Here is a 25,015-nt window from a genome sequence, read left to right on the forward strand (position 1 = left end):
CAACTCGAGATCTGCCAAGCATTTTGTGGATCCATGAGTTTCCAAGAAAAGCACTACTTTTTCACGTGGTGGAAAATGATGTATCCATTTTTATTGTTGTTCGGAGTTTCTATCTTTTGGGGGTTTGCATTTATTGTAAGTCACTTTGGATAAAAGCTAATGAAATGCAAAAAAAGGATTGTAACGAAGCAGCAGGGAGATGAGGTAATTCCGTGTCTGGCAGAGGGGGGGCGCAGTGGAGCCGCAGTGTTGCCAGGGAGACGACGCAAAACAGCAGTTCCACAGCGATGGCCACAAGTGTCCCGACTGAGCCTCTTCAACAGTCACTGTAGAGGCTGAACCCGGAGCTGTGAGCACCGGGGGAGACCTTGTAGTTTTTCTTGTGAGAATACCATTCCCATAGCTTTGGATTATAAAGGAGTAGCTGCTTCGTGCTGAAAGCCGCTCAACTTGCTCTCTTCAAAGTGGTAGGTATATTGTGACGGACAGCTAACTTTACCGTTAAGCTACGCAGTTAGCGGTACCCGGATGCTAAGCTAACAGTTAACCTAATTGCAATTGTTAACACAAGTTGAGTATTTTACAGTAAAATAGCAACACCGTCTTCTTAAATCTACTGTTACTGCTGTGTATGACTGTGCAACATCATCATTGCTATTTTGTGATGTACCCAGAAACCGATAATGACTTCTACACACAAAGACTCAGTAATGCCTTTGGTGACTCATTGAAACATCTTTATTTAACGTTGCCTCAAACCGAGCCATCAGTCGCTAGTTTTAAAGCACAGAGAGCTATGATTAATGTATGAGAATGTTTTTCTGGTTTCCCCCTCAGGATGTGTTTACATGTAGCTAATTTTAGCCGGAGATCTATCTGATGGGGGGGGGGGGGAGCTGGGGACCAACCGAAACTCAGCTGACTTTCAGTGATAAACTTACTATCACGTTGACAAATTATAGTAGCACAAAACCCCTTCTTTGCAAGATGTAACTGATTTACTTTTATACAAATACCTTTTTGACCTACTTCTAAAATCAATAACTCACTGAGAGGAATTTGGGTCTATTTACTCTGGTTAAGGATTAAAGAGTAGTCTATGGTCATGCTGTTATGACAAAAAGGGTTGGATATCCCAAGCCACAGCAGTAATTCATAAACCAAAGTATTTCTTAAGCATCGATATGTGTCTGTGTTGTACTGGCTGCTAAATCAAGTCTCCCTCTAAGACAGAACATCCTAATCTGTTAAAGGCATCACAATATAGTAGAAGGATTGTTTATAGTCTTTACACAATGGTTTAAAAAAAATATGCAAGCTTCGGACATCCTATGTATCAATAGTCTGATACTCTAGCAATATTTCTGTGGATTGATTGTAAATGTGCAAGTTGATGCATGTTAGGTTGCTTGAACTCCACTGATTTACTTTATTTTGTCTTAGTTTGTGCCTGTATTTAATATTTTTGGCCTTCCAATGTAACCCCAGGCTGATCAGTTTGGGGGCTTTCTGATTTCACCTTAACTGTTGCTCTCTGATTTGACGTCACATTAGATTTTTAGCTCATTTGCATCAACACGTCACTCTCTCTGGTGTCTGGCAGTGGCTCAAAACTTGTACCACATACCTAACTATATACCAAAATGTTCATATTGCCTCGTCTAGGTAGGAGCACTTCCATTCATTCTCAATCGTGTACCCAGTCCCCCCCTGTTATTCCCAGCATCCCTCCCAGTACTGTTGTGGCCACTGAGCTGAGTAGGACATGAGATCCCGGGCTTAATTAAGCCCGCAGGAACAGATGGCCCGCTGGCAGTCTGCTGTTCGTCAGCCGTACTCCGCCGCTCTAAACAGAGCTAAACGCTTGTGCAGGGGAGGGGTTTGGGAGCTTGTTCCAAGAGCTGGGGGATATATCTGCCAAATGTAATTAGCTGTGGGAAGTAGGTAGAAGAGGGGGAGGGCTGCCATGATGAGGTAACAGGTGACATGTGTCTATGTCTGACTGTATGACATGGAATGGTCAAGCCATTGTTTATTAATGCTTATTGGTTTCCCCCCATGCACACAGAAAAGTGTCTCTAAATGTTCAGAAGTTATGAGGCTCCATAAATATTCAAACAGGTGTGTATTGTTAGAGGAAGGAAGGCTTACCTAAACCCCTGCATAAGAGAAGCTAATATCGTTATGTGAAAAATGAAGCTTTTTATTTTAACCTGCACAGAACACTTCCGCTCCTGACTCAACGACTGTTCGTGCAACAGGATTTTCTTTCTTTTTTAACTGACTGAATACACATAAGCTCCAAGTAAACGCTTCCAGTCATACTACTTAATTTGCTTATCCACACAACACCTTAAACCTTAAAATAGATTATAATCCATCCGCGTTACAATGATAGGAGATCAGGTAGTAGTAATTGTGTGTCACGCTTCAAATTAGAAAACAAGATCTTTATCTGGGTATTCATGCGTTGGCTTCGGACTTCGATTAAGCTGTTCACGAAGAAGGAACAGTTAGGAACAGGTGAACCCAAACCAATGACTGGAAGACTCTGAACTGAAGGGATTTCAGGTGACGAAGGCCAGAGAGCTTTCCATGTTACCAGTAAGATTAGCCGTGAGATAGATCAGAAGATTAGGAGTAAATGTTGGCCTTGATCAACAGCCAGAGACAAAAAGGAAGTATAGCAAAGTAACTAAGACATTTAAAACTTTAAAATAATGTAACAAAGCTTTATATAATAATACCTTCACACTTTAAAAATCTTAAAACAATTGAACTTTAGTCATAATAATGAGGATTTTTCTCAGATAGACATTTATAGATCCAAAAAATCAATAAACCTCATATTTAGGAATATAAAATAATACCATATTAACCCTTAGCTGGCTTTAAAGTGTAGAAAAACTCATATGGCAATCAGAAAACAGAAGTCTGCCCCATGACTAATCCACTCCAGAATGTAATGAGTTCATCCTGACTCATGCTTCCCCTTTCCAGTAGGGTTTCAGTAATCCTGCTGAAAAAAAGATAGACGGACAAACAATTTGAACCAAAAACATAACCTCCTTGGCACAGGTTAAAAAGGAATGTGTTGGAAACCAAGGCTCCAGAGTCCTGCAGGCTCTTCAGGATTGGCAATTAAGCTGTCAATCACTCTGTACAGCCAAACTGGAGCATATATTTTATGACACTGAAACCCTTTATATTCTGATCATAGTTTCCTACGAATGAATTAAATGCAACACACAACAAGTGGAGTACTTTTAAATGTTCTCAATTCATTTTTTTCTTTAAAAGTGTCCAATTTTTTAATTATATAATAATAATTGTATTATTATTATTATTATTTTTAAATATGCATGTGTTTCAATGATATAAAAAAGTAAACAAGGGAAATCTATCTTAACTCCTTCTTTGTTTATTTCAGGAGGACAGATCATAGAGAGAACATAGAGGACGACATCCTACGCCGGCGTGCTATGGCCTCTGTATCGAGCAGTGCTTCGGATCACTCGGGCAGACATCAGTAAACAGCGGGCTGGTTTGAGCCGCGGCTGCAGGGATGATCACTTCCCATATGAATGGTTATGTACAAGAGGCCTCTGGTCAGGCCAAAAACCACAGGGAGCGGGCAGTGGACTGCCCGGGGGAGGAGAGCAGCATTGTCAAATCTCCACGCAGCAGCGCCCACATGGAGCGGATTCAGCACTACCAGGAGGAGCTCAGGAAGAGGAGGGAGGAGGAAAGCAGGGGGAAGCACGACATCGACCCTAATGCTTCGCTAAGGCTCAAGAAGCTGGCACAGAACCCCAAGGTGGGCATAGACAATCCCACCTTCGAGGGGAAGGAAAAAGCCACCAAAGAAATATGTTCGCTGGATCCTTTAGCCGGTGAGTTGAAAGGAGGAGGAGGCAGTGAGGGTGGGACTGTCTTTACTGGGGTGAGAGATGTGGGAAAGAAGGTCACAAAGAACAGGAGCAATCTAGAAGAAAAGGCAGTTGTGAGGTTTTACAAACATTAAGTGAAAACAAAAGGATGAAAACAAAGACTATTGAGGGCGCAGGGCAGAGGGCGGCGGTGGAGGAGGGTGATGTCATTCAGGAGCTGTCCGTCACTTCCTCTGGTTAGCATCTTAATCCCAACTCTGTACTGAAGAGCCCATCAGTTGAGCAACATTTGAATGTGTGTAAGGACATGGATTGATTGTGTACACGCAATTGATCCATTATTTAATCAGTCACTCAGATAGTTATTGCAAAGAGTTTGTAGTGAGAGCAGAAGGGAGGGTTGATTACAATGCCGAAGATTTCATTCATCCTGTCTTCATACAGCATGTCAGTGCTCCTTGTCTGACTTGACTTTTTGACCCTAAACATGGGTCGCTATAGGATACAGTTTATTGCACTATACTACAAAAGGTATTGTTGTTGTGTCAACCTGGGACTCTCAACTTTTTAAACCTGTTTTCCTCAATTTAATAAACATGACGGTGGACTGTAGAGCTAAAGTTATTGCAGGAAGTGAGTCCTATAAAAAGTAACCCTACTGTCTATGAGCCATGATGAATCTTCAGTGTATACACTGCAGCAACTTCAAGCCTCAAAAGTCTGACTTGAATACAAACCAAGACTGGGGATCAAAATCGTACACCTCCACTGCAGTAACACAGCTTGATGTCTCACTGGAGGAGAAAAATCCCACATAGTGAAAATCTTCCCCCGCAGCACTTAGAAAATAAACAGTTTTGCTCTACATGCATTACACACCTGCTTATACTGTGAACAAATTGCACATGTTGTCTGAGAGTTTGTAAAAGGATGTTTGATATAGTGTGCTGTGATGTTTGCGCCTCTAAAAGTCCCCATCACTCTAAATCAGGGGTGTCCAACATTTTTTCACCGAGGGCCAGAGATGGACCACTCACTAGAAGTGAATTTTGCCTCATAAGTTAAGTTATAAGTTAGCAAAATCAATCAAATGTTGGTAAATAATGCACGATACTTGAAAATACTTTAAGAAAAAACATCCCGTGTCGCCATAGGGTTTCATTTATTTGTTGGCAGTTCATTCCTTCAAACATAAGCCTCAGAGTGCTTAAAATAAGAGGAAATATGAGGGTTACATTTCCAGCTTGTTGTGAAAATAAGTTATTGTTTTTTGTTTTTTCATCAACTAAGATAAGTTTTCAAATGTTTTAAACTTAGGCGTGCCTCTGTTTTCTCTATTGCCTCTCTACTGCCCCCCCCCCCCCCCCCCCCCCACTGTCTCTGCCTGTTTACAGAAGTGGCGGAGCTGCTGCAGGCTCTGAAGTGGGCGCAGCACTGCCTGCACGATACGCAGAGCCAGCAGGATGTGGAGCTCGTAATGCAGCTTGTTGCCAAGGAGGACTTCAGGAATGCCTTCGCCATCTACAGCGCCGTGTCACAGCAGATGGCCATGGTCAGCCCCACCTCACCCCTCACAGCACAGGCTGAGGATCTCTGCATGGAGGTACTCACCATGGTTCTTTTGAATCAAGAGCTCACCCTGCCATACGTTTTGCAAAATAGTTTACACTGCTGAATCATGCAAAAAACACTGACTTTTTCCCAGGAACCACTTCTTTTACTTGACATTTTTAACTGTGCCACAAGTTATGTTCAGTACTAACCTATGAGGCTAGCAAATTAGACAGTTTGTGCACACCTCTAAATCACCTCTGTGGGTGAAGTGTCTGTAGAAACTCAATAAAGCATCAAAATCAAATGTTTGCTATAGATGATGATTAATTCAACAAAGCTGCCCAAAAGACAGCGATGCCAGTCTGAATAGTTATGAAATGTAAATTGTTTTATGGTTAAAAAGGTGGGTGAAAACAAAGATGAGGGATTTGTTGGATCCGTGCCATGCATGGAAACGTAGTGAGCTTAAAAACTTAAAGTGGGGGTAAAAAACATTAAGAAACCAGGGAAGGAAAAGGCTTTAACCAACATGTAGATACAAGGTTTGGTAGTCCACTGGTTTGGAAATATACTGTATGAAAATGACTCAGTCATCAAGGGGCGTTGTTCTCTTTGGATAACAGTTGACAGTGCTGACTGAGCCTCAGCACAGAGAGTGATAGAGAGCAAAATATCTTATGTTTGAGTAGGAGGGAATGTGCTACACCTGACTTCCTCGTTGACAAAAACCGGTCGGTCTCTGCTGAGACAAAACTACAGTAATTGTCTTGTGTCCCTGCAGAGCCGAGCCTCTACATGTCAACTGTTTAACCGCAGCCTGTCACTCAGAGCTGGATCCCAGTCAAGAGACAGAAGTTGTGATACAGTTTGCTGGGAAACACCCACAAAAGGCATCATTAGGATTAGTGGACTGGTGTAACATGAAAGACTGTAATGCAGGCAGAGCACTGCAGGGAGATGTTCAGCTGATAGCTCGATGTGGAACAGGCTGCGGGAGTTCATTCAAAGGACACTAAGCTGTACTGCTTCATACTTTGTATTCCAGTGTTGACAAGAGTGGTGTTAGGATAGAGATGATCTGCTTTGCTTTAAACACACACACACACACAACACACACACACACACACACACACACACACACACACACACACACACGCACACACGTTGTCTTTCTGCATCCAGTAAATCAGTGTGTGCACTCACCCACCACCAGGCACAGCTCCCGAAGCGCTTAACAACCCGTAATAGTTTGAGCAGCAGTGTGTCTAAACTAAGTGGCTGTGCTGTGTGACACTAAGATTTTGCTGTTGGGTAATCTCCCGGCAGCCCTTGGTGCTGGCTGAGCGGTGCAGCACACTGCAGGAAGGAGGCCAGGATCTTGGGCGGCTAGAAAAAGAAACTCAGGCAGCTTACATCAGCGTGGGCCGAGGCACGGCTCGGCGCTGCTGGGGGGGGGTGGGGGGGGGGGAGCGCACATCACCTTGTTAGTGAGAGCTTCAATTAGTGTTATGGATTGACTAAGCTGCAAACAGGAGGCAGGAAGTAGAGTAAGACAACACGAAAAGGACTCCTTTTATGGTTCAGGACAAAGACAATAGCATCCTCCCGCTACATGTCATCACAGGAGCCACAGAAAGCAAAGGAGAACAATGCAGCAGAGAGGAGGACAGAGGGGAAAGTGTCCGAACAGATGAGAGCTGAAGTTTCCACGTTTGTTATTGTTAAATCTGCTAACATACAACATTAACAGTGTAACAGTTTGCTCCTGAGTATTTATTTAATTGGACTGTGTACCAAGTGACCATATTTTAATATACATTAGAGACCACTCCAGATGTTTCTTCTACATGTATGGCAGCCATTGTCAGTAGTATAGAGAATACAATAAAATAAAAATGAATTGAACTCAAAGACAAACCTATAAATAATTAAACAGGACAAACTGATAATGCTGCAGTGGTGTCTTAATTCTTTCCGTGGCCGTATAGCTTATTTTACAGTTTAGTGCTCAACTTCATACTGTTTATACACATTTGTGGTGTTGACTTTTTGACCCTTAATATTTTTCCTGAGGATAACTATACAGTCTACTGTTGGTGTTTGGTGTAAGGGCAACCTATGACACCTGCTCTTATCAAACGAATACACCAATGAACAATAATGTAGATTATAAACTGTTGCAGAATATAAATCCTGTCAAAATATGTCAATGTCAGTCAATTGCTAAACAACGTGCTGAGAAAAAGGGGAATTCAGACCAAGCAAATGCACTCTAGTGAAGTAAGGTGAGAAGACGATCTGTAGAACATGTAGAAATTGAATTGCAGTGCACCATTCCCAAAATAACTTGGTGCTGAGGGAAAGAGCTTTATCATCAGCCACTCACAGGGGTTGGACTGTTCTGTGTTTGGGATATCTCAGCACAGATGAAACTGAGACATGATGTTTAACAGTTGACGATGTGCCCTGAGGTTTGTGCTGGTGAATGGTCCATTGAGTCACCAACATCCAAAGAATGCATCCTCTGGGGGGGGGGGGGGTGCATTAATGTGTTCAGATGTCAGTTGGGAGGACCTCACACATGGCCTAGAGCCGGGTCATGCTAGAAAATGAGTAATTTGTCCGACGTGTTGTCTGACCACGTCGGATATCAAATGTATTTATACCTGTTCCAAATGGCCAGATTTACAGACATAGAGGAGGGGGACGTCACGATAATCGTTAAAGAGATTTAAATCACAGTTTTACTTGGTTGTCTTCAAAATGAACTTTGGTTCTCACAAATTAAGACTCTAAACTTAAAAAGGAAATTGAGAGAGTAGATATTTTTATCATAGTTATATTTGAAGGCCCTATTAGACTTTGGTTGCGGGACATCTCTAAGCGATCACAATAAAGCCGGCCAGCTAACCAATCAGAGCACACTGGGCCCTGGTTCCAGACCTCACCCTGGCTGTGTGTCTGTGTGTTTTTAGGTCCAGAGGATTCTCCAGTCCAGCCATCAGAAGGAAGGCTTGGAGCTCAAGGCTCTGCTCACCAACCCTCACCTCCAGGTCAGATGTCAGCCTGCCAGTTGTGACTTAATAACAATAACCGAGGATATTATTAGAAGAGCTGACACCAGGGAGGCTCAGCAGGGCCTTAAAGACCCACTCATTTATTTAGTTAATATGCTGATAATTGAAATGGTGAAATATAATTATTGTTCTACTGCACTCATTCCAATAGGGTAATTGTTTCTTTTGCACCTTCCACTGGGAGGTCAGAGGTCACGGTTAACTTAATGGGCTGTTATAAGGAGAAAAGCAGCACTCAAAGACAGTTCAATGACAGTATGACTCGTAAATAAATACTGCGATGAGAGGCAGGTCAGATGCCATAATGCTCCCTCCTGATACATGCAGGCGCTTTCAGGCTGTGTCACGTTGCTGTCCCTTTTCTGTCGTTTTGCTCAAGGACGTATCGGCTGGGCAGAAGCTCATTTAACAAATTTAGTATCGTAAATTATAGATTCACCTTTCTGTAATTATTATTGGTTATTATAGTGTGTGCAAAAGTCAAATTTTCAAAGTCAACTAGTCCGTGTTTTGTTCCGAAGATTAATCCAGCAGGTGACTCAAGAAGCCCTTATGTAAATGAGGTTGTGATGTCAGGCCAGCTCTTTGTAAATGGAAAGCGTGATTAGTGTGATCTTTGCCGACCAATGTCATTTAAATAAATTAAGAAAATAGGCAATCAGGGATGTAAAAGATCTTGCTGATTCATTTTGTATATATGAAGCATGTTTTACAATTCCTCCGCAGTAGTTTAGTTTATTTAAATGAGAGATTGAAACCTTAGTAAGGTCTGCTCTCTTGGGTGCAAACATTATCCTCCTGGCAAGGTGGAAGCTTCTTTTAAATGCGGTAATGTTGGCAGAGAGTTGCTGATTTATCTATTTTTCACAGAGTATCTAAGATAATCAAATGATGTTATTACAGGATGATATTATCACGTGAATATCAATATTAAAAGCTTAATTTAGGTGCAGGTATATTAAAGAAGGAAAAGTGGGTATAATTAATCTTAGCAAAGAGGTAAACGTGTCAAGAGCTGTATAACATGGAAATACGCATCTTATTTATTATTATGTAATGAAATCATTTCTATAGAATGTTATATACAATACAAGGCTGGTGTGACTTTATATGGAGAAGAAGGATGTGCAGAATATCGGAAACCTATCCGCTCCTCAGTGGGACATCTGTTTAGCATTAGATATGTCAACATTAAAAGAAGTAATCCGATATTCAAACTGCGTTGCTTTGAAGTGGCTTGAATTTGTCACTTTACAGTTCAGTGATTCTTCTGTGGAAAAAAAAAGCCACATTATCAGACATCACCGTCCGTTAGAGAGGCAGTAAGGTGAGAAAAGGCCGCAGGTGCTGCTGCTGCCATTTTACGGTTGAGGGTTCTGACAGGGGTGCACCGGGGGGGTCTGATGCTTGACATACGTGACTGTGTGATCTACAAATTCTCTGTTAGCCCCTCCACTGAGCTGGATCCGTGTAGCCGGCGGGGGCGGCGCGATGTGATGAGCCTCGTGGCACAGAAAGTGGAACAGATTATGTTGGTTCCTCCGCAGGGAGCCGAGTCACCCTGTAGTGTGTGTGTACAGGTAAACAACCTCAAACGCAACTCCCAGGTTCATGTGTGAACAGGAAGAAGCCCCACGGAGTCCAGCATGTCTCCTTTTTCAACTTTCCCTAACACACAGTTTCCTGAGCCAAAGGTGTCTGATGATCGATGGCGGTGGATCCTGACTGCTAAATGCAGGTGGAGATTAAGACGGATTGTGTGTGCGCCAAAGCTTAGCCCGGCCTCCGCTCTCTCAGGTCCCCTCCGCTGCAGGATAGAGAAACTAATTTGGACGGACGGTTATTAATTGTGGGGTTCGGAGCGCGTGTCACATTAGATGAAGTGAAGCAGCAATCTCTGTTTTATTTCTGGCTCAGGGGTGGCTTTGCTGACTGGTCTTGTTAAAGAAGATGGGGGGGAGCAGGTGCATGTTTAAGGTTTTTGTATTCATTACACTATATTGTAATAAATGTTGTACATGATGCCATAAGAGTTACCATCATTTCATTTTCATACCAACCATGATATAAAAGATCTTTACAGGCACAATCAGGTACCGTTTATTCTCACTACCTAACGCTGCCGCCTCCTTTATGTCTCTGTGTGTCTGTAAAATGTGTGTGTGTCCGTTCTGTTTGTCTCTACATGTGTCTCTGTGTGTGTTTTATGTGGCAGGCCCTGATGCAGGCTCATGACACGGTGGCAGGGCATGAAATAGCAGAGGAGAGCGTGTCCCAGTACCTCGGAGAGACAGTCAAACTGGTGCGGCTGCAGAAGGCCCGCGACACCCCACTGGTGAGACGCCATCTATTCATGTTTTTTGACTCACGTTTGTGTACATGTGCTTTTGTAAATTACTCCACAGCTTCATGTTGAATACCCACGCAACATTCAATTTGTTTTTTTTAAGAAGCAACAAAAAAAGAATGATATGGGAGTTGATGGATGTTGAGCATCCTTGTAATTTCGGTATATATTGTTATGTTTTTTTTCATTGTGTGTCCAGAAAAAGCCTCCACTCTTAGCCTTCACCATGCTTCACCACACACATTTATCATATGGGTGTGACAGTGTCAGATTACCCACAAACCAACAGAGCAGTAAAATGCCTGTCACTGTGAGCTCCAGGGGGAAAACGTGACATATTTCTTTCTATTTAAATTGCTGCTCCAATTTCTATCCCTCAGTTTACTGTCATATTGGGAAAAATGTGTGTTTCATTGTGTGTGTGCATCAGGGTGCAACGGTGCGTAACGACATGGACAGTGTATTGGTGAGCCGGGTGGTGAAAGGTGGAGCGGCGGAGAAGAGCGGCCTCCTCAGCGAAGGAGACGAGATCCTGGAGATCAACGGCATATCTATCCGGGGGAAACACGTCAATGAAGTCCACGACCTGCTGGTGAGGAGCAGCAGTTATCCATTGGGGTTTTAATTATTCACATAGTTTCGTAATTATTCTTTTACATATTTACCCAATGTCAATAGATGTTTATGTTTGACTATGACACAATTTAAATGTGATTTGACGTACAGTATATACCTGAGCTTTTGAGTAGATGCACTCTCAAAATAGAACGTACCGCTATATACTGTACTAAAAGTTTGAAACCCAGATTTATGGAAATGTGATCCCTGCCATGTTTAATTCATCACTTCTCATCTTTTCCATCAGCAACAAATGCAAGGTACTCTGACCTTCCTCCTCATCCCGAGCTCTCAGATTAAACCTGCCGCTCACAGACAGACTGTGGTAAGTCTCTAATGCTGTGTGTGTGTGTGTGTGTGTGTGTGTGTGTGTGTGTGTGTGTGTGTGTGTGTGTGTGTGTGTGTGTGTGTGTGTGGTGTGTGTGTTCATGAGACGTCCGTCTGCATGCATGCAACGCTAACCTTGACCCTGTCCTCAGATGCACGTCAGAGCTTACTTTGACTACGACCCCTCCGATGACCCCTTTGTGCCGTGTCGGGAGCTCGGCCTGTCCTTCCAGAAGGGAGACATCCTGCACGTCATCAGCCAGGATGACCCCAACTGGTGGCAGGCCTACAGGGACGGAGACGAGGACAACCAGCCGCTAGCTGGACTCATTCCAGGTCAGGGTCGCCCAGGGCTGAAGATCAATATGTAGCTTCTTACTGCACAAAATGCTATCAACATAAAACCGCTGAACAAAACTAAAACATATATCCACTTACAATGGATATCATTCTTTTAGTTTGTATTGATTATTTATTATAAACCTCCAAATTCTAAGGAAATCCAGAGTCTGCCACTGAAGGGAGCTCTAAAATATAGCATCTTTCTCTAAATAAATACATGTTTTCCTATATATTTGTTTTTCAAAGCTATATGTGTAGGGTATGTAGCCTAGCATGTTATAAGAGCAGCTTAGTGTGGCTGGAGAGTGTGTCACCCCCTACCAGTTGTGGCTGCATCCTGTGGGGCCCCTAACCAGTCGAGGGTACTTATAAGATAGGGATAGGGTCAATGAAAGGAGACCAGGATTTCTATAATTGAAGATAAGACTGAAAGGCTCAAACATTACTACAAAAAACAGGATGCGGTTAATTATTATAAACAATAACTAGCAAGGACATTCGAAACAAATACAAAATAGATTATGAATGCTGTTTGAACTACACAGGGATTCTCATTCCTCCCCAGTACTACTGCAGGATGCTTTCCCTGTAAAGTCCTCAAAGGCTGTCCGTGAGTAATATGTTGGCACCACTATACTGGCAGGAAACACCACCCACCTGGCACATCAAGCAGATTAAAACAAACGCCTAAGAATTATTAGCGATTACTCTGTGACCCACGTCTGTTGTGTCTGGACCAAAACGAGGTTAAGCACTGGAATGTGAAAGCAGCTCCCTCATGCTTTTTCCTCAGCATGTCCGGAATGTCTAGGAAGACTATGAAATGCAGTTAGAGCCCTTAAAAAGCTTTGATGTTGGTAATGTTAGCAAATGTGGTTCTGTGCATGCTAAAGTGTTTGTTCTAAATAAAGAGCATTTTTACATAGATACATGTTTTTGAAATGGAAAATACTCCGGTTCTATATATACAGTGCTGATCTGCTTATCTCCGTGTGTACCTTTTTCAGGGAAGAGCTTCCAGCAACATAGAGAGACCTTGAAGAGAACCATAACTGACAGGAGTCGTGAGCAGCAGGGTAAGGATAAAGTGCTGAAACACACACTGAGCGCTGGTAAAACAGAAGTCACAAGAAATAGGATTTTAGGTGTCTTTGTGAGTGTAACTGAGTGAAATGTTAATCCCTTTTTAAAGCTAACATTTGGGATCTGTCATTTCTCCAGGGAAAATTTGGTATGCAAAGAAAGGCAGGAAACAGAGGAAGAAGACTGTGACCACGCTGAACAGAAATACCGGTAAGACTTTTTCTCTGCATTCAAGGTTCAAGGTTCAAGGTTCAAGGCTTTATTTGTCATATGCACAGCAGATACAGCGTATATGTTGGCAATGAAAATCTTATGTCGCGTGCTCCTCCAACAACTCAACATACATGGTGCAAATAACATAAATAAAATAGTGCAAAAAGAGAGAAGAATATTTACAGTAACAACAATAAAGATTTGAGGATGTGAAATATATACATATGTGGAATACATTGAAAGTATTTAAACACTTTACACTGTTGAATGAGGAGGTATGGACAGATGCATATATTATGTATAGCAGATGTATATGGCAGATATGTATAATATATAGATATGTGTACTATAAACAGATATGTATGGCAGATGTGTATAATATATATATATATGTATGTGTGTACTATAAACAGATGTGAGTAGACATTCACACAGCTCAGGAGTTCAGTAGTCTTATAGCCTGTGGTATAAAACTGTCTCTGAGTCTGGTGGTCTTGGTCCGGATGCTGCGGTACCGTCTGCCAGACGGCAGCAGACAGAACAGATTGTTGCTGGGGTGATGGGGGTCCTTTAATATCCTACCGGCCTTCTTCCTACACCGCTGGGTGTAGAGGTCCTCCATGGATGGCAGCTCCGTCCTGGTGATGTGCTGAGCAGTTTTCACCACCCTCTGTAGAGTCTTACGGTTGAGGGCGGTGCAACTGCCATACCAGGCGGTGATGCAGCCAGTCAGGATACTCTCGATGGTGCACCTATAGAAGTTGCAGAGTATCCTGGAGTCCATGTTGAACTTCCGCAGCCTGCGGAGGAAGAAGAGCCGCTGTCGAGCCGTCTTGGATATGACCCTGGTGTGATGTGTCCATGTCAGGTCCTCACTGATGTTTACCCCGAGGAACCTGAAGCTGCTGACTCTCTTCTGACGCATGGGATGCTGGTTTGAGAATTAACCCCCTGTTCCTCCTCTGCTACGATTAAAAAGCTACTCCCTCACCCATAAAACTCCAATTGTTGCCTCTCATTTGCCACCTGTGAAGGTCTGCCTCCGTGCTGGGCAGCTTCCAGGAGTCCACACTTTGAGAGCGGTGTTAACCCCTAACGTTAGCCAGAGTTGACACGTCCTGCCGCTCTGGCAGCAGCTCGTGTCACAGGTCAGATTAGTCCTGTCTTCACAGACGGGATCAGAGGAGACACAAACAGGTGCCTAAATGGCTTGAAGGGATGTGTGATGTTGTTGATTAATGCAGAGAAACACACACATACTCAGACGGACACACACACTCACTGCTTAGTTGAAGGGGACTGTGATTTCATGTGTAGCTGATAGGGTCCAAAATGAAGCGGGACCTTGGTATATTAGACAAACTTGGATACGAAAAACAAATGCATGATTAAATGATAGTACATTTTTCTTCCAAGAGAATTCAAATGTCACATTCAGTAACAGAACAGAGGCCCATGAGCTGGAAAGGATTTGGTTTGTAAATGAAGGTTGTTTCATTAATCCCTCCCCGTTGTGTCTTCAGACTTTGATGACATCCCGACCTATGAGGAGATGTCGCTCTATCACCAGCCCGCTAACCGTAAACGCCCCATCGCTCTGATCGGGCCGACCAACAGCGGTCACGATGAGCTGCGTCGGAGGCTTCTGTCCATCGAACCGGAGAAGTTTGCTGTAGCTGTTCCATGTAAGTCAACGTTGGGAGGACTCACAATATCAAATATTCATCATATTTTATTTTCCAGATTAAGAACTTCACATGTTTTCGGAATGGACATACCGCCTCAAACATGTATCTCACCACTTTGAATCTATCCTTTCTCCTGGCTCAGATACAACCAGAAACATCAGGATACATGAGCGGAACGGGCGGGAGTACCATTTTGTGAGTCGGCCTGCCTTTGAGACCGACCTAGCGGCGGGGAAGTTCATTGAGTCGGGAGAGTTTGGGAAGAACTTGTACGGCACCAGCACCGACTCAGTGCGACACGTCGTCAACTCTGGACGCATCTGTTTGCTCTGCCTCCACACCAGGGTAGGACACCCAGCATTGTTTCAAAGCACAATTCTCCCTCTGTCTTGATCTCTAGCATCATGGCTTGTCCAGTATAACATCATCCTTTTGAAATCCTGAACATAAATGTACTTTTTTTTTTTTGGTTGATGAAAACTCATTACTGCTGACTAATAAAGCAACTTCTCTTTAGTCAGAAATAAGACGCCATAGTAGTGCTTTGTTTGGTCTTTACAATGTAGTTTATATATTCTTACTTCCCTGTTTTTCCTCTTGTCAGTCACTGCAGATATTGAGGACGTCCAACCTCAAGCCATATGTCATCTTCATTGCCCCTCCTTCTCAGGAACGACTACGCACCCTGCTGGCCACAGAGGGGAAAACACCAAAGGTACCCCACTGTGCATTGTTACAAATGTGTTTTGTTCTGATATAGTGCTTCAAGCTATTTACAAAACAGAGGATCACAGAAATTAATTGTACCAAAAAATGTTACATAAAAAAAAAAAAAGTTGAGTTACTCACAGGTACTTTATTAGGGCTGAAATCTTTAAAAAAACAAAACAGAATGTGTACTCCTGATACTCTAAATACACAATAAACCACAAATAAACAATATTGTATCACATCATTAATAAACCAACATGTACACATCTGTCAGAATCAAGAAATCATATAATTAAGAATCAAATAATGACCATAAAATAATGTAAGAATGTTTGTCAGCGTCCTCAAGCTGTCTTAATATCAAGTCTTGTTTTCTGTCCCCAGCCTGAAGACCTGAAGGAGATCATTGAAAAGGCCCGCGAGATGGAGCACGATTTCGGCCACTTCTTCGATGCAACCATCGTGAACATGGATCCGGACCCGGCTTTCTACGAGCTGCGCAGGCTGATAGACAAGCTGGACACTGAGCCGCAGTGGGTGCCCACCTCCTGGCTGTGCTAGAGGTCACAGGGCGTCACTGCAGGGAGCCTCGGGGTAGCAGGAGGTAAACAGGAGAGCAATAATGAATGTTCCTGGAGAGGACGGACAGTGCTGGTTGTCGCTGGATTTTCACCGTGCACATTCTCCTCAGAGGTTTAACGTGCTGCAGGGATGGACTCAAGTTTCTTACTCTTCTTTATGTCTGTGTGTCTCTGTGGGTGATTTTCATATGTTTATTATCGATCTCAGTTTATGCAAAGTCAATTGTGAAACACATAGAAATGTTTCTATCCTATTCTTAATAGTTATTTATAATTGTAAATATATATTTTCTAGACAAAAAGAGAAAATATTTTATTGTTACATTTTGATTGCGTGATATACAAAATGGTATGGGAGATATTACCGTCACAGTTATACAAAAAAAAAGCTTCCAGATAAAGCGGTTAACCAAAAGCTGTTAATTTACCAAACAGAAAGTGGTCTTCCATTCAGAAACAGAGGAGGAAAAACTGTTACCTAAACCTTTTGTAGGTACTTCCTCCACACCAGTGTCAGTATTATTGTGTGTTGTCTCATGTCTCAACAGACCTCAAATCTACGGTATTGTCTCTCTAGCTGGTTAACATTATTATGAACAAAGCATAATATCAGTTAGTGTTAAAACAACAAACACAGTTTTTGAAAGGTACTTCATAAGCACAACTCTGGAAATGTATTAATAAAATCTGATACATAAACAAGCAATGTCTATTCTGAAATAAATGAGTTCCCTTATCTTCGTCAAGATAACTTCTTCAGTATGTCGGTGTTATTAATTGCCATCACAAACGTGGTTTATTCAGCCCTTGCAAAGTCATACGGTAACTATTACCAACGTGCTAAATACAGCATTCTGGTGCAAGATGACAACCATTCCTCATCAAGCTGAGATACCCACACACTCAGACAATGTTTCATGAAGTTGAAAGAAGTGTCAGACACTTTTGAGACTGAAAGAAATCCAGGAAATGATTGGATACTGATAACATCTTTATTTGGATGAGGTGTGGGCCTTTGTTGTGGTGCACAAGTTTTACAGCAGGGATCACTTCAGGGTTTTCTGGTGATTTGGTAAACATCCTCAAATGAGGTGACAACTACACACACACACACTGAAATCTACAACCACTTTCAGCTTTACAGCATGCAATAGCTCTTAATGTTGTAAGAACCTGAAATATGTACAAGTTGATCAGTCACACAGAATGCAGCTTCGATTTCACTCGCAAACCATGTGTTAACATATATATATATTTTCTTTAGGTCATTTCTTTAATATTGAACTGACTCCCTTCAGGGTGAACAGCCAAGTGCGACGACACTTTGGTTCTGTACAGTGACGAAAATCTGGAAACACGCAGTACTTCCCAGCACTGAAACAATAGAACAACTCATCACAGACAAGTACACAAAAGAACAACTTTCATCACTTCCATGAGGAGACAATAACATGGCCTGAGAGGCACAGAATAAATAGGATGCTGGGTGAGGTCGGTGTCTCGTCTGACGTTAGGTCCCTTCACTCGAACAGCATGTCCTCATCCGTCTCCTCCATCAGCATGTTGGAAGGCTCTGCGATGGGACCCAGTTTAGCCAAGCGTGCGGCGATCTCCAGCTCTGTCCTTTCCCTGAGCTGCTTCTTCTTCTCTTGGATCTTCTTCAGCCTGGCAGAGGAGGCAGTATATTCAGTGTTATTACAAAAACAGAGTGGTTTAATTTAAAAATCTGGGATTTATTCCATAAGTGTTCACCTGTAGAACTCCTCTCGTTCTCTCTCATCCAGCTCTGTGATGATGTAGGTGAGGGTGCGATCGATGCGGGGAATAATCACTGCAGGCGGATAAAGATGAGCATTAATAACAAGTCTGAAGTTATTTAAGAAAGAGGCCATAATGTAAGTGAAGTGTGAGTTTACCATGCTCGATAGCGTTCACACGGCGGTTGGTAATCTTGATGGCTTCATCCAGAGTGACAAAAGATGTCTATAGACAGAAATGAGAATGAGTGTTTCAAGTTATCCTGATCAGAATTGCTCTTTTAAAAATACACAAAAAATGTACTTAAATATTAGAAAGGGTTATCATAATGCATTATTGTGTAAGTATACACACATTATTAACACATTCACATGAGAGCAGCTTTTAAATGTTGGTGCACGTAGAAGTCATTTTAACTGTCCATTTCACTTGAGAAGTATTAAACCAAACTAAATGAACCTCAGTGTATCATCAGCGCCCCCTACCTGTAGGGAGGCCAGCTCCACCAGCAGCTCCACAGCTCTGGCGTAGTTCCTCTTCAACCTGGAGACCTGCTCTCCTCCCCTGGCCAGACCCGTCAGCTCATAACCTGAAACACAGCGAGGGTGAGAACTCACTCGTTCACTACTCAACAAAACCAGATGTTTCTAAGCATTACTTACTGTCCCCGCCTTCTTGGTAGTACTCAAAAACTGGGAGAGTGACACCTAAAAGAAAGGAAAACATATTTATGATAAAAGCGTCAAATCAACATTGTTAGGTAACGGTAAAGAGATGGTACTTTCAGGCTAACCTGCCACGTTGTCTCTCTTGGCTCTGACCTTCACTTGAGCTTTGTTGACATTCTGGATGACAGTTGTGCTGTAGACAGAATTACAGATGTGAGATACAGATGCACATGTTCTAAACATAATAACAACATCACATGATCTCTGCTGTTCCCTACGTGAAGTCTCCAGCTGCAAATTTGGCTTCAGCCAAAGAGAAGGCCGCCTCTCTCATCACCTCCCCCATCTTAGTCTTAGTCTGAGGAAAAGAGATGAGATCGTAAAAAAACAATTGAGAAATAAATGCATGCAGAACAGAGTTGGTTATTAATTATTTTCAACTGACCTCGATAATTTTGCGAAGGATCTGACGGAAGCGCATGGAGAGGGCGTCAGATTTCTTCTTCAGCAGGTTGCGGCCAGTCTGTGCTCCTTTGAGCCGAGCCTTCATGATGGTCTGAGCCCTGCAAGCACAAACACACATTTTAATGCTGTATTTGAATCGTACCCATGACATCACATGTATACAGGACTCAAATATTTATGAGGTTATGCACATTCTTTGACATGCATGGGTAAGAAAAACACTGCCTGCACCACACAGCCTGGTATTTCAGATGTCTAGCCATTGATTTGGGGTTTTATTGTAAGCCACACATATCAGGATCTCTCATTTACATTATTGGGTTTAATTAACCCTGTCAGGCACATCTGATAGTATTTGACTGCTTAGACAACACAGCTGTATATACAAATACAAGACTAACTGTCATGGTACTATTGACGTTAAAGCTTGGTCTCTTTCTCAGTCTGGTTGGAGGCAGAAATGATTTAACCTTTCAAGTCTTGTATTAACATGATTTAATGAGCATTGTAAAATGTCCCCAAGCTAAATCTATTCATCAGTATAATCTAAAGTTACACATTGTGACAGTATAGACTTTAACTGTCTAGAGGTCAGAAACACCATCTCAGACTGACAGCTCACACTGGGATGATGGTAGAACTATCACATGACAAAACACTCTTCCTCTTTCAACAGAAACCTGGTGCTGATATTATAAACCATGTTTAAGCAGAGCAAACTGCAGAACGAGTGGCACAAAGAAGTTAAAAATCATCAATCTGAGATGCTTTGAAGTCAAACAAACAGCATTATAATATCAGACTCAAAAGCTACAGTCGGTTAGCAACTAGCTAGCAAACAAGCTGCTTACATTCTGGAGGGGAAAACGTCGATCCTTTCTTTTCCAGACATCTTCTCGTCCTTTGGTCGATGATTGCTAACAGTTGTAACGTTCCGTTTCCTAAGATTCCCACCGACACGTTGTGTTTTATTCTACGTTATTAAACCATACACATAACTCGTAAAAAACCGTTGTTTTTCGTGTAGGATTACAAGCCTGATGGTCGTGATCTTGTCCAACTCTACGTGATGATCAGCTGGCCTCTGGTCATGTGACTGAACCGAATGCTTTCTGCGCATGCTCTTGTTGAACGCTGTGACGATCTTTTCCGGGTCGAGAAATTAGCACACCCATGAATGTGAGCTAGCGGGCCCGAGTTGTTCATTAAAATAACCCTCAAAGGAAATATAATCGGAAATTAAGAAACTTCCAGAACGGAAAATTCAACTGTATTGTTCTGTAAACACAAGACACCGGTGAGTATTTAATGATACAGCTTCTTTTTTACGAGACAGTGTTGAGCAGATGGAGATGCTAGATGCTAAATGCTAATATCAGTACATGTGCCGCATGTGAACCGGGTTGCTAGCTATGAAGCTAACGGATAGGAAAGTAGCTGTTTGGGATTTAAATTGTATTTTCGCTTTTAGATATTTAACACCATAAGTTACTCTCTACAGTCGCTTTAAACGTGCTACCATAATGTTCTGTCTTGTTGTATTAGTGTATGTCTGCTTTTCGCTGTTAACTGAAACAGTAAAGGGCTTTATCTGCATTGCATCATCCCATTCACAGACTTCAATGTGAAATAAAACGGCTTGTTGTTACGCTGCCAGTTGATTCTATGCTAGTACAGATCCCTGTTATTATTTCGGGATGATTTCACGGTAAACTTGATCTGCTACGGTGTTTAAAAACGTCCAGAATCACAGTTAATAATATGGCATTCAGATGGCTTTGGACTTGTACGTAAATATTCAAAGGGTGCTTCTATTTCTAATATATTGTCCACCTATTTACATCCTGAAGGGTAGACTAAATATAACACCGGGGTTTGACAGATTTCGACAAACAGCATTTTTCGAGGAGTTGATGATGGAGCTAATTATTTAATACTAGTGGATGCGCCATGATCTTTTCCATTCAAGTCAAGGTTGTTTTCGTTATATTCTCATCATCTATGAACCAGAGACGATATGACGATCAGTCCCAGTGAAAACACACTGCCATGACTGTTGTCATTGTGTATTGTGTTTTTCATTGCCTGTTGATCAGTGGTGCCAGACCGTTATGTTGTTCATCCTAGGACATCAATATCCCAGGTGGGGATCCATGGCTTTAGGTGTTACCATTATCAAATTCACAAATTAAACTGGACTGTACAATATTAGAGAATATTTGGGGAGAAAGTACATGATGGAACCTTATTAGTATCTCTCCTCTATATAGTTAGGTCAAATGTTCTGGCCAAAACTGAATCAGCACACTTAGTTTGTGCAACTTTATTGCAAGTTTTACAGCCCTAAATTACATGTTTCTCAGGTAAAAATCTTACAAACACATGAGTTTTTTTTACACGGCTATCTCTTGAAAAGGTATAATCAAGTTTTATCAGTTAACTATGGCATCATTAGTTTTTGTTCATACTTTAGAAAGCTTGACCCATAATCCCTTAGCCATCTATTGTTTTAGATTAGATTCAACTTTTGGACTTCCCCACAATCTCTGCTTCAAATACTTTACCCTCTCCCGTCTTTGTTTCTTTTCCTCCCAGCGATGCCGGGGCTCAGCTGTCGATTTTACCAGCACCGGTTCCCAGAGGTGGATGATGTTGTGATGGTGAACGTGAGGTCCATCGCCGAGATGGGCGCCTACGTCAGCCTCTTGGAGTACAACAACATCGAGGGCATGATCCTCTTGAGCGAGTTGTCCCGTCGACGTATCCGCTCCATCAACAAGCTCATCCGCATAGGACGCAATGAGTGTGTGGTCGTCATCCGAGTAGACAAAGAAAAGGGTGAGTGCAGGTGGAGGGTGTTGGATGTGGGACAGCACAAAGACATACACGTGTACTAACATGAGCTTGACATTTAAATGTGGACTTTCCTCTCTCATTAACCTTGCGTTGTAGCCGCCATTAGAAGTACAGTGACACTTTGGTGTACAGATGGAATATGATGGGGTGGTTTTTTCTAGGGCTGCAAGAATTGTTTTTCAATTTTACCAAATAATAATTCACTCTTTAATGTCAGTGCAAACAAGTCATTACTAGTTACTTTGTCTGATTGAATGCAAGTATTTGATTTGTAGTAATGGAGCAATTTAGAAAGCAGCCAACTTCTTACGCCAAGCCCAGAAAGTGTAGATTGAATTAGTAGCAATTGGTTTTCTTTCTCACTGTATTGATTTAAAGCACGTTGACAGGCGTCTCATCTGGACTCATTTCTGTCAGACTCATTCCTGTTAGAATACTCTTAATAAATCCTACCACAACAAAACTGACACAGTGTCTCTTCTCTGCTTGGCCTTTAGGATACATTGATTTATCGAAAAGAAGAGTTTCACCAGAGGAGGCCATTAAGTGTGAGGATAAGTTCACCAAATCTAAAACTGTAAGTACCCAAACACGTTCTCTGTTTGTAATGAATTACTGAAATGATTCCTAATGTGTGTTTTCAACAAAGTGATTTGTTCCTACATCCATGCATGCCAAAAACACTTGCCTCGTTTTCCTTTTTTTTCATCGACCTCTGATGTTTTTGTCCATTTCGCCTGCAGGTGTACAGCATCCTGCGGCACGTGGCAGAGGTGCTGGAGTACAGTAAGGACGAGCAGCTAGAGAGCTTGTACCAGCGCACCGCCTGGGTGTTCGATGAGAAATACAAGAGGCCAGGATACGGAGCGTATGATGTCTTCAAACAGGCTGTAGCGTAAGTGCTTCCTATACGGCTTGTTTACTTTTGAGTAACATTTATTTGAAGATCTCAAATCGAATGGTGAATATCTTCCCTCCACTAGAGATCCTGCCATCCTGGATTGCCTGGAGTTATCAGAAGAAGAGAGGGCTGTGCTGATCGACAACATCAACAGGCGACTCACTCCACAGGCTGTCAAAATCAGAGCGGGTAACAATATACTCCAAAGCTAGCTGCATCATTAAGGACTCTTAGGTTGATCTTAGAATGAAGTAACATGGTGAAGACATACAACCATAATTCATAGCCATCTTTTTTTCTCCCCCACATGCAGATATTGAAGTGGCGTGCTACGGCTATGAGGGCATTGATGCAGTGAAGGAAGCTCTGAGGGCCGGGCTTGGCTGCTCCACAGAGGCCATGCCCATCAAGGTAATATCGCCTCTTTTACACGTCCTTACACTGACATTTCTCTCTTTCTGTTTGCTGTTTACACCAAAAGGAATCACCAGTTGCGACCTGCTGCTTAAATAAAACCAACATGATCTTCTTCTACTTGGCAGATCAACCTGATCGCTCCCCCTCGCTACGTGATGACGACGACCACTCTGGAGCGCACAGAGGGCCTGTCCGTCCTCAACCAGGCCATGGCTGCTATCAAGGAGAAGATTGAGGAGAAGAGAGGCGTCTTCAACATCCAGATGGAGGTAAGAGACCTATATGTGCATATAATGGGTCTGTTGGCGCGAATGATAATGACTTCTGGCTTTTCTTTAGAGTATTATTTTTTTTATTTCTCAGTCTTACACTTTATTTTCTCCCAACCAAAATTGCCCATAAAACTTCAGAATTGATTGATTGAACCGTTTTTAAATATTCCTACCTTTTTTTTGTATTATTACTTTTCAGCCCAAGGTGGTTACGGACACGGATGAGACGGAGCTCGCCCGGCAGCTGGAGAGGTTAGAGCGGGAAAACGCCGAGGTGGACGGAGACGACGACGACGAGGAGATGGAGGCCAAAGCAGAAGACTAGAGTCTGTCCTCACAGGAAGGCTGAAGGGGGAAAACCATCAAAGAAGGAATGTGGACAGACCTGGCCACATTCACTCAGACCAACAGATGATAACTTTCACATTGCAAACATTAACTGGTGTTAATAGCTCATTGGCAAACGTCCCGGTTTGTTCTTTAGCAACGTTTGTTTCAGAAGACGGTAACACACCAATCTGTCTTCTTATGCAGACATGGAAGGAAGGTAAAATTACAAGTTAAACATCAGTATAGTTCCTATTTTTAAGTACACTGATTGAATCAATAAATAAACAAAAGCTGTTTACAAGCAGTGGCCTTTGCTTAGCTCTTGCTATAGAGCCCAGTGTCTTCAGTATCCATGGCGCTTGGTCTCTGGCTGGTCACTGGATGTGATGATTTAAAGGAGAAACACATAGGCTCGTCTGTCTCGACACCGGTTAGAGGTGACTTTATGTGCTATTTCTCTTCCAGTTTAAAGGTTTTTACTGGCGAAACCTGCTGTTTAGCTCACATGGCATCAATAAAGTTCTGGAAGTTTTGAACCCAATGCCTCTGCGTGTGTTCCTATGAGTAAATTGAATGAAAAGGGGTCAGACCTGACAAATGAGAAATGAGAAAAACAACAGTGTATCAGAATTTTTTTTTAAATCGTACTGATTGTCAAATGTATCAGTAAAAATGAAATGCTATAGTATGTTGGGGGAAAAGTCAGTTTGTCAAAGAGGATTTTGATGAAAAAAAGTAATAGATAGTATCATGAAAGTCAGTAGTTGGTCGAAAGGTCATACTATAATAGTATGTGTAAATCCCATGACAAAAACTATGAAGTCAAACTTCAATAAGACACTTAAGATGCGTTTATCCAAAGCAACTTACATTCAAAACTGGGCAATCCTCACAGGAGCAATTTGGGCTGAGGCATC

General features: G+C 42.3%; 3 protein-coding genes across 5 annotated transcripts; 2 read left to right on the top strand and 1 right to left on the bottom strand.

Moving 5' to 3' along the window:
• The first annotated feature begins 261 nt into the window (after positions 1 to 261).
• Positions 262 to 17,182, top strand: pals1b (protein associated with LIN7 1, MAGUK p55 family member b). 3 transcript variants are annotated; one of them, XM_063901642.1, is made up of 14 exons: positions 262 to 467; positions 3,431 to 3,893; positions 5,285 to 5,493; positions 8,420 to 8,497; positions 10,737 to 10,856; positions 11,299 to 11,460; positions 11,734 to 11,811; positions 11,966 to 12,149; positions 13,163 to 13,231; positions 13,377 to 13,448; positions 14,975 to 15,136; positions 15,282 to 15,484; positions 15,744 to 15,854; positions 16,235 to 17,182. In XM_063901642.1, the coding sequence occupies exons 2-14, from the start codon at positions 3,566 to 3,568 to the stop codon at positions 16,409 to 16,411; spliced, it is 1,953 nt and encodes a 650-aa protein (XP_063757712.1). In that variant the 5' UTR covers positions 262 to 467; positions 3,431 to 3,565; the 3' UTR covers positions 16,412 to 17,182. The 3 variants fall into 3 exon arrangements, with proteins under 3 accessions (XP_063757712.1, XP_063757713.1, XP_063757714.1); XM_063901643.1 differs by having other exon boundaries at positions 10,749 to 10,856; XM_063901644.1 differs by lacking the exon at positions 8,420 to 8,497 and having other exon boundaries at positions 10,749 to 10,856.
• A 227-nt stretch (positions 17,183 to 17,409) lies between these two features.
• atp6v1d (ATPase H+ transporting V1 subunit D) lies at positions 17,410 to 20,430 on the bottom strand. Its single transcript, XM_063901647.1, has 9 exons — positions 20,174 to 20,430; positions 19,303 to 19,420; positions 19,136 to 19,215; positions 18,983 to 19,050; positions 18,852 to 18,896; positions 18,675 to 18,778; positions 18,348 to 18,414; positions 18,184 to 18,262; positions 17,410 to 18,096 (listed from the first exon to the last, which is right to left on the bottom strand). The coding sequence occupies exons 1-9, from the start codon at positions 20,212 to 20,214 to the stop codon at positions 17,952 to 17,954; spliced, it is 747 nt and encodes a 248-aa protein (XP_063757717.1). The 5' UTR covers positions 20,215 to 20,430; the 3' UTR covers positions 17,410 to 17,951.
• On the top strand, positions 20,400 to 24,634 carry eif2s1b (eukaryotic translation initiation factor 2, subunit 1 alpha b). The gene is made up of 8 exons (XM_063901646.1): positions 20,400 to 20,619; positions 21,918 to 22,160; positions 22,676 to 22,755; positions 22,922 to 23,073; positions 23,162 to 23,268; positions 23,393 to 23,490; positions 23,622 to 23,765; positions 23,968 to 24,634. The coding sequence occupies exons 2-8, from the start codon at positions 21,920 to 21,922 to the stop codon at positions 24,091 to 24,093; spliced, it is 948 nt and encodes a 315-aa protein (XP_063757716.1). The 5' UTR covers positions 20,400 to 20,619; positions 21,918 to 21,919; the 3' UTR covers positions 24,094 to 24,634.
• Positions 24,635 to 25,015: the final 381 nt, after the last annotated feature.

Source organism: Eleginops maclovinus, chromosome 15 (assembly GCF_036324505.1).
Source record: "Eleginops maclovinus isolate JMC-PN-2008 ecotype Puerto Natales chromosome 15, JC_Emac_rtc_rv5, whole genome shotgun sequence".
Classification (NCBI taxonomy): Eukaryota; Metazoa; Chordata; class Actinopteri; order Perciformes; family Eleginopidae; genus Eleginops; species Eleginops maclovinus.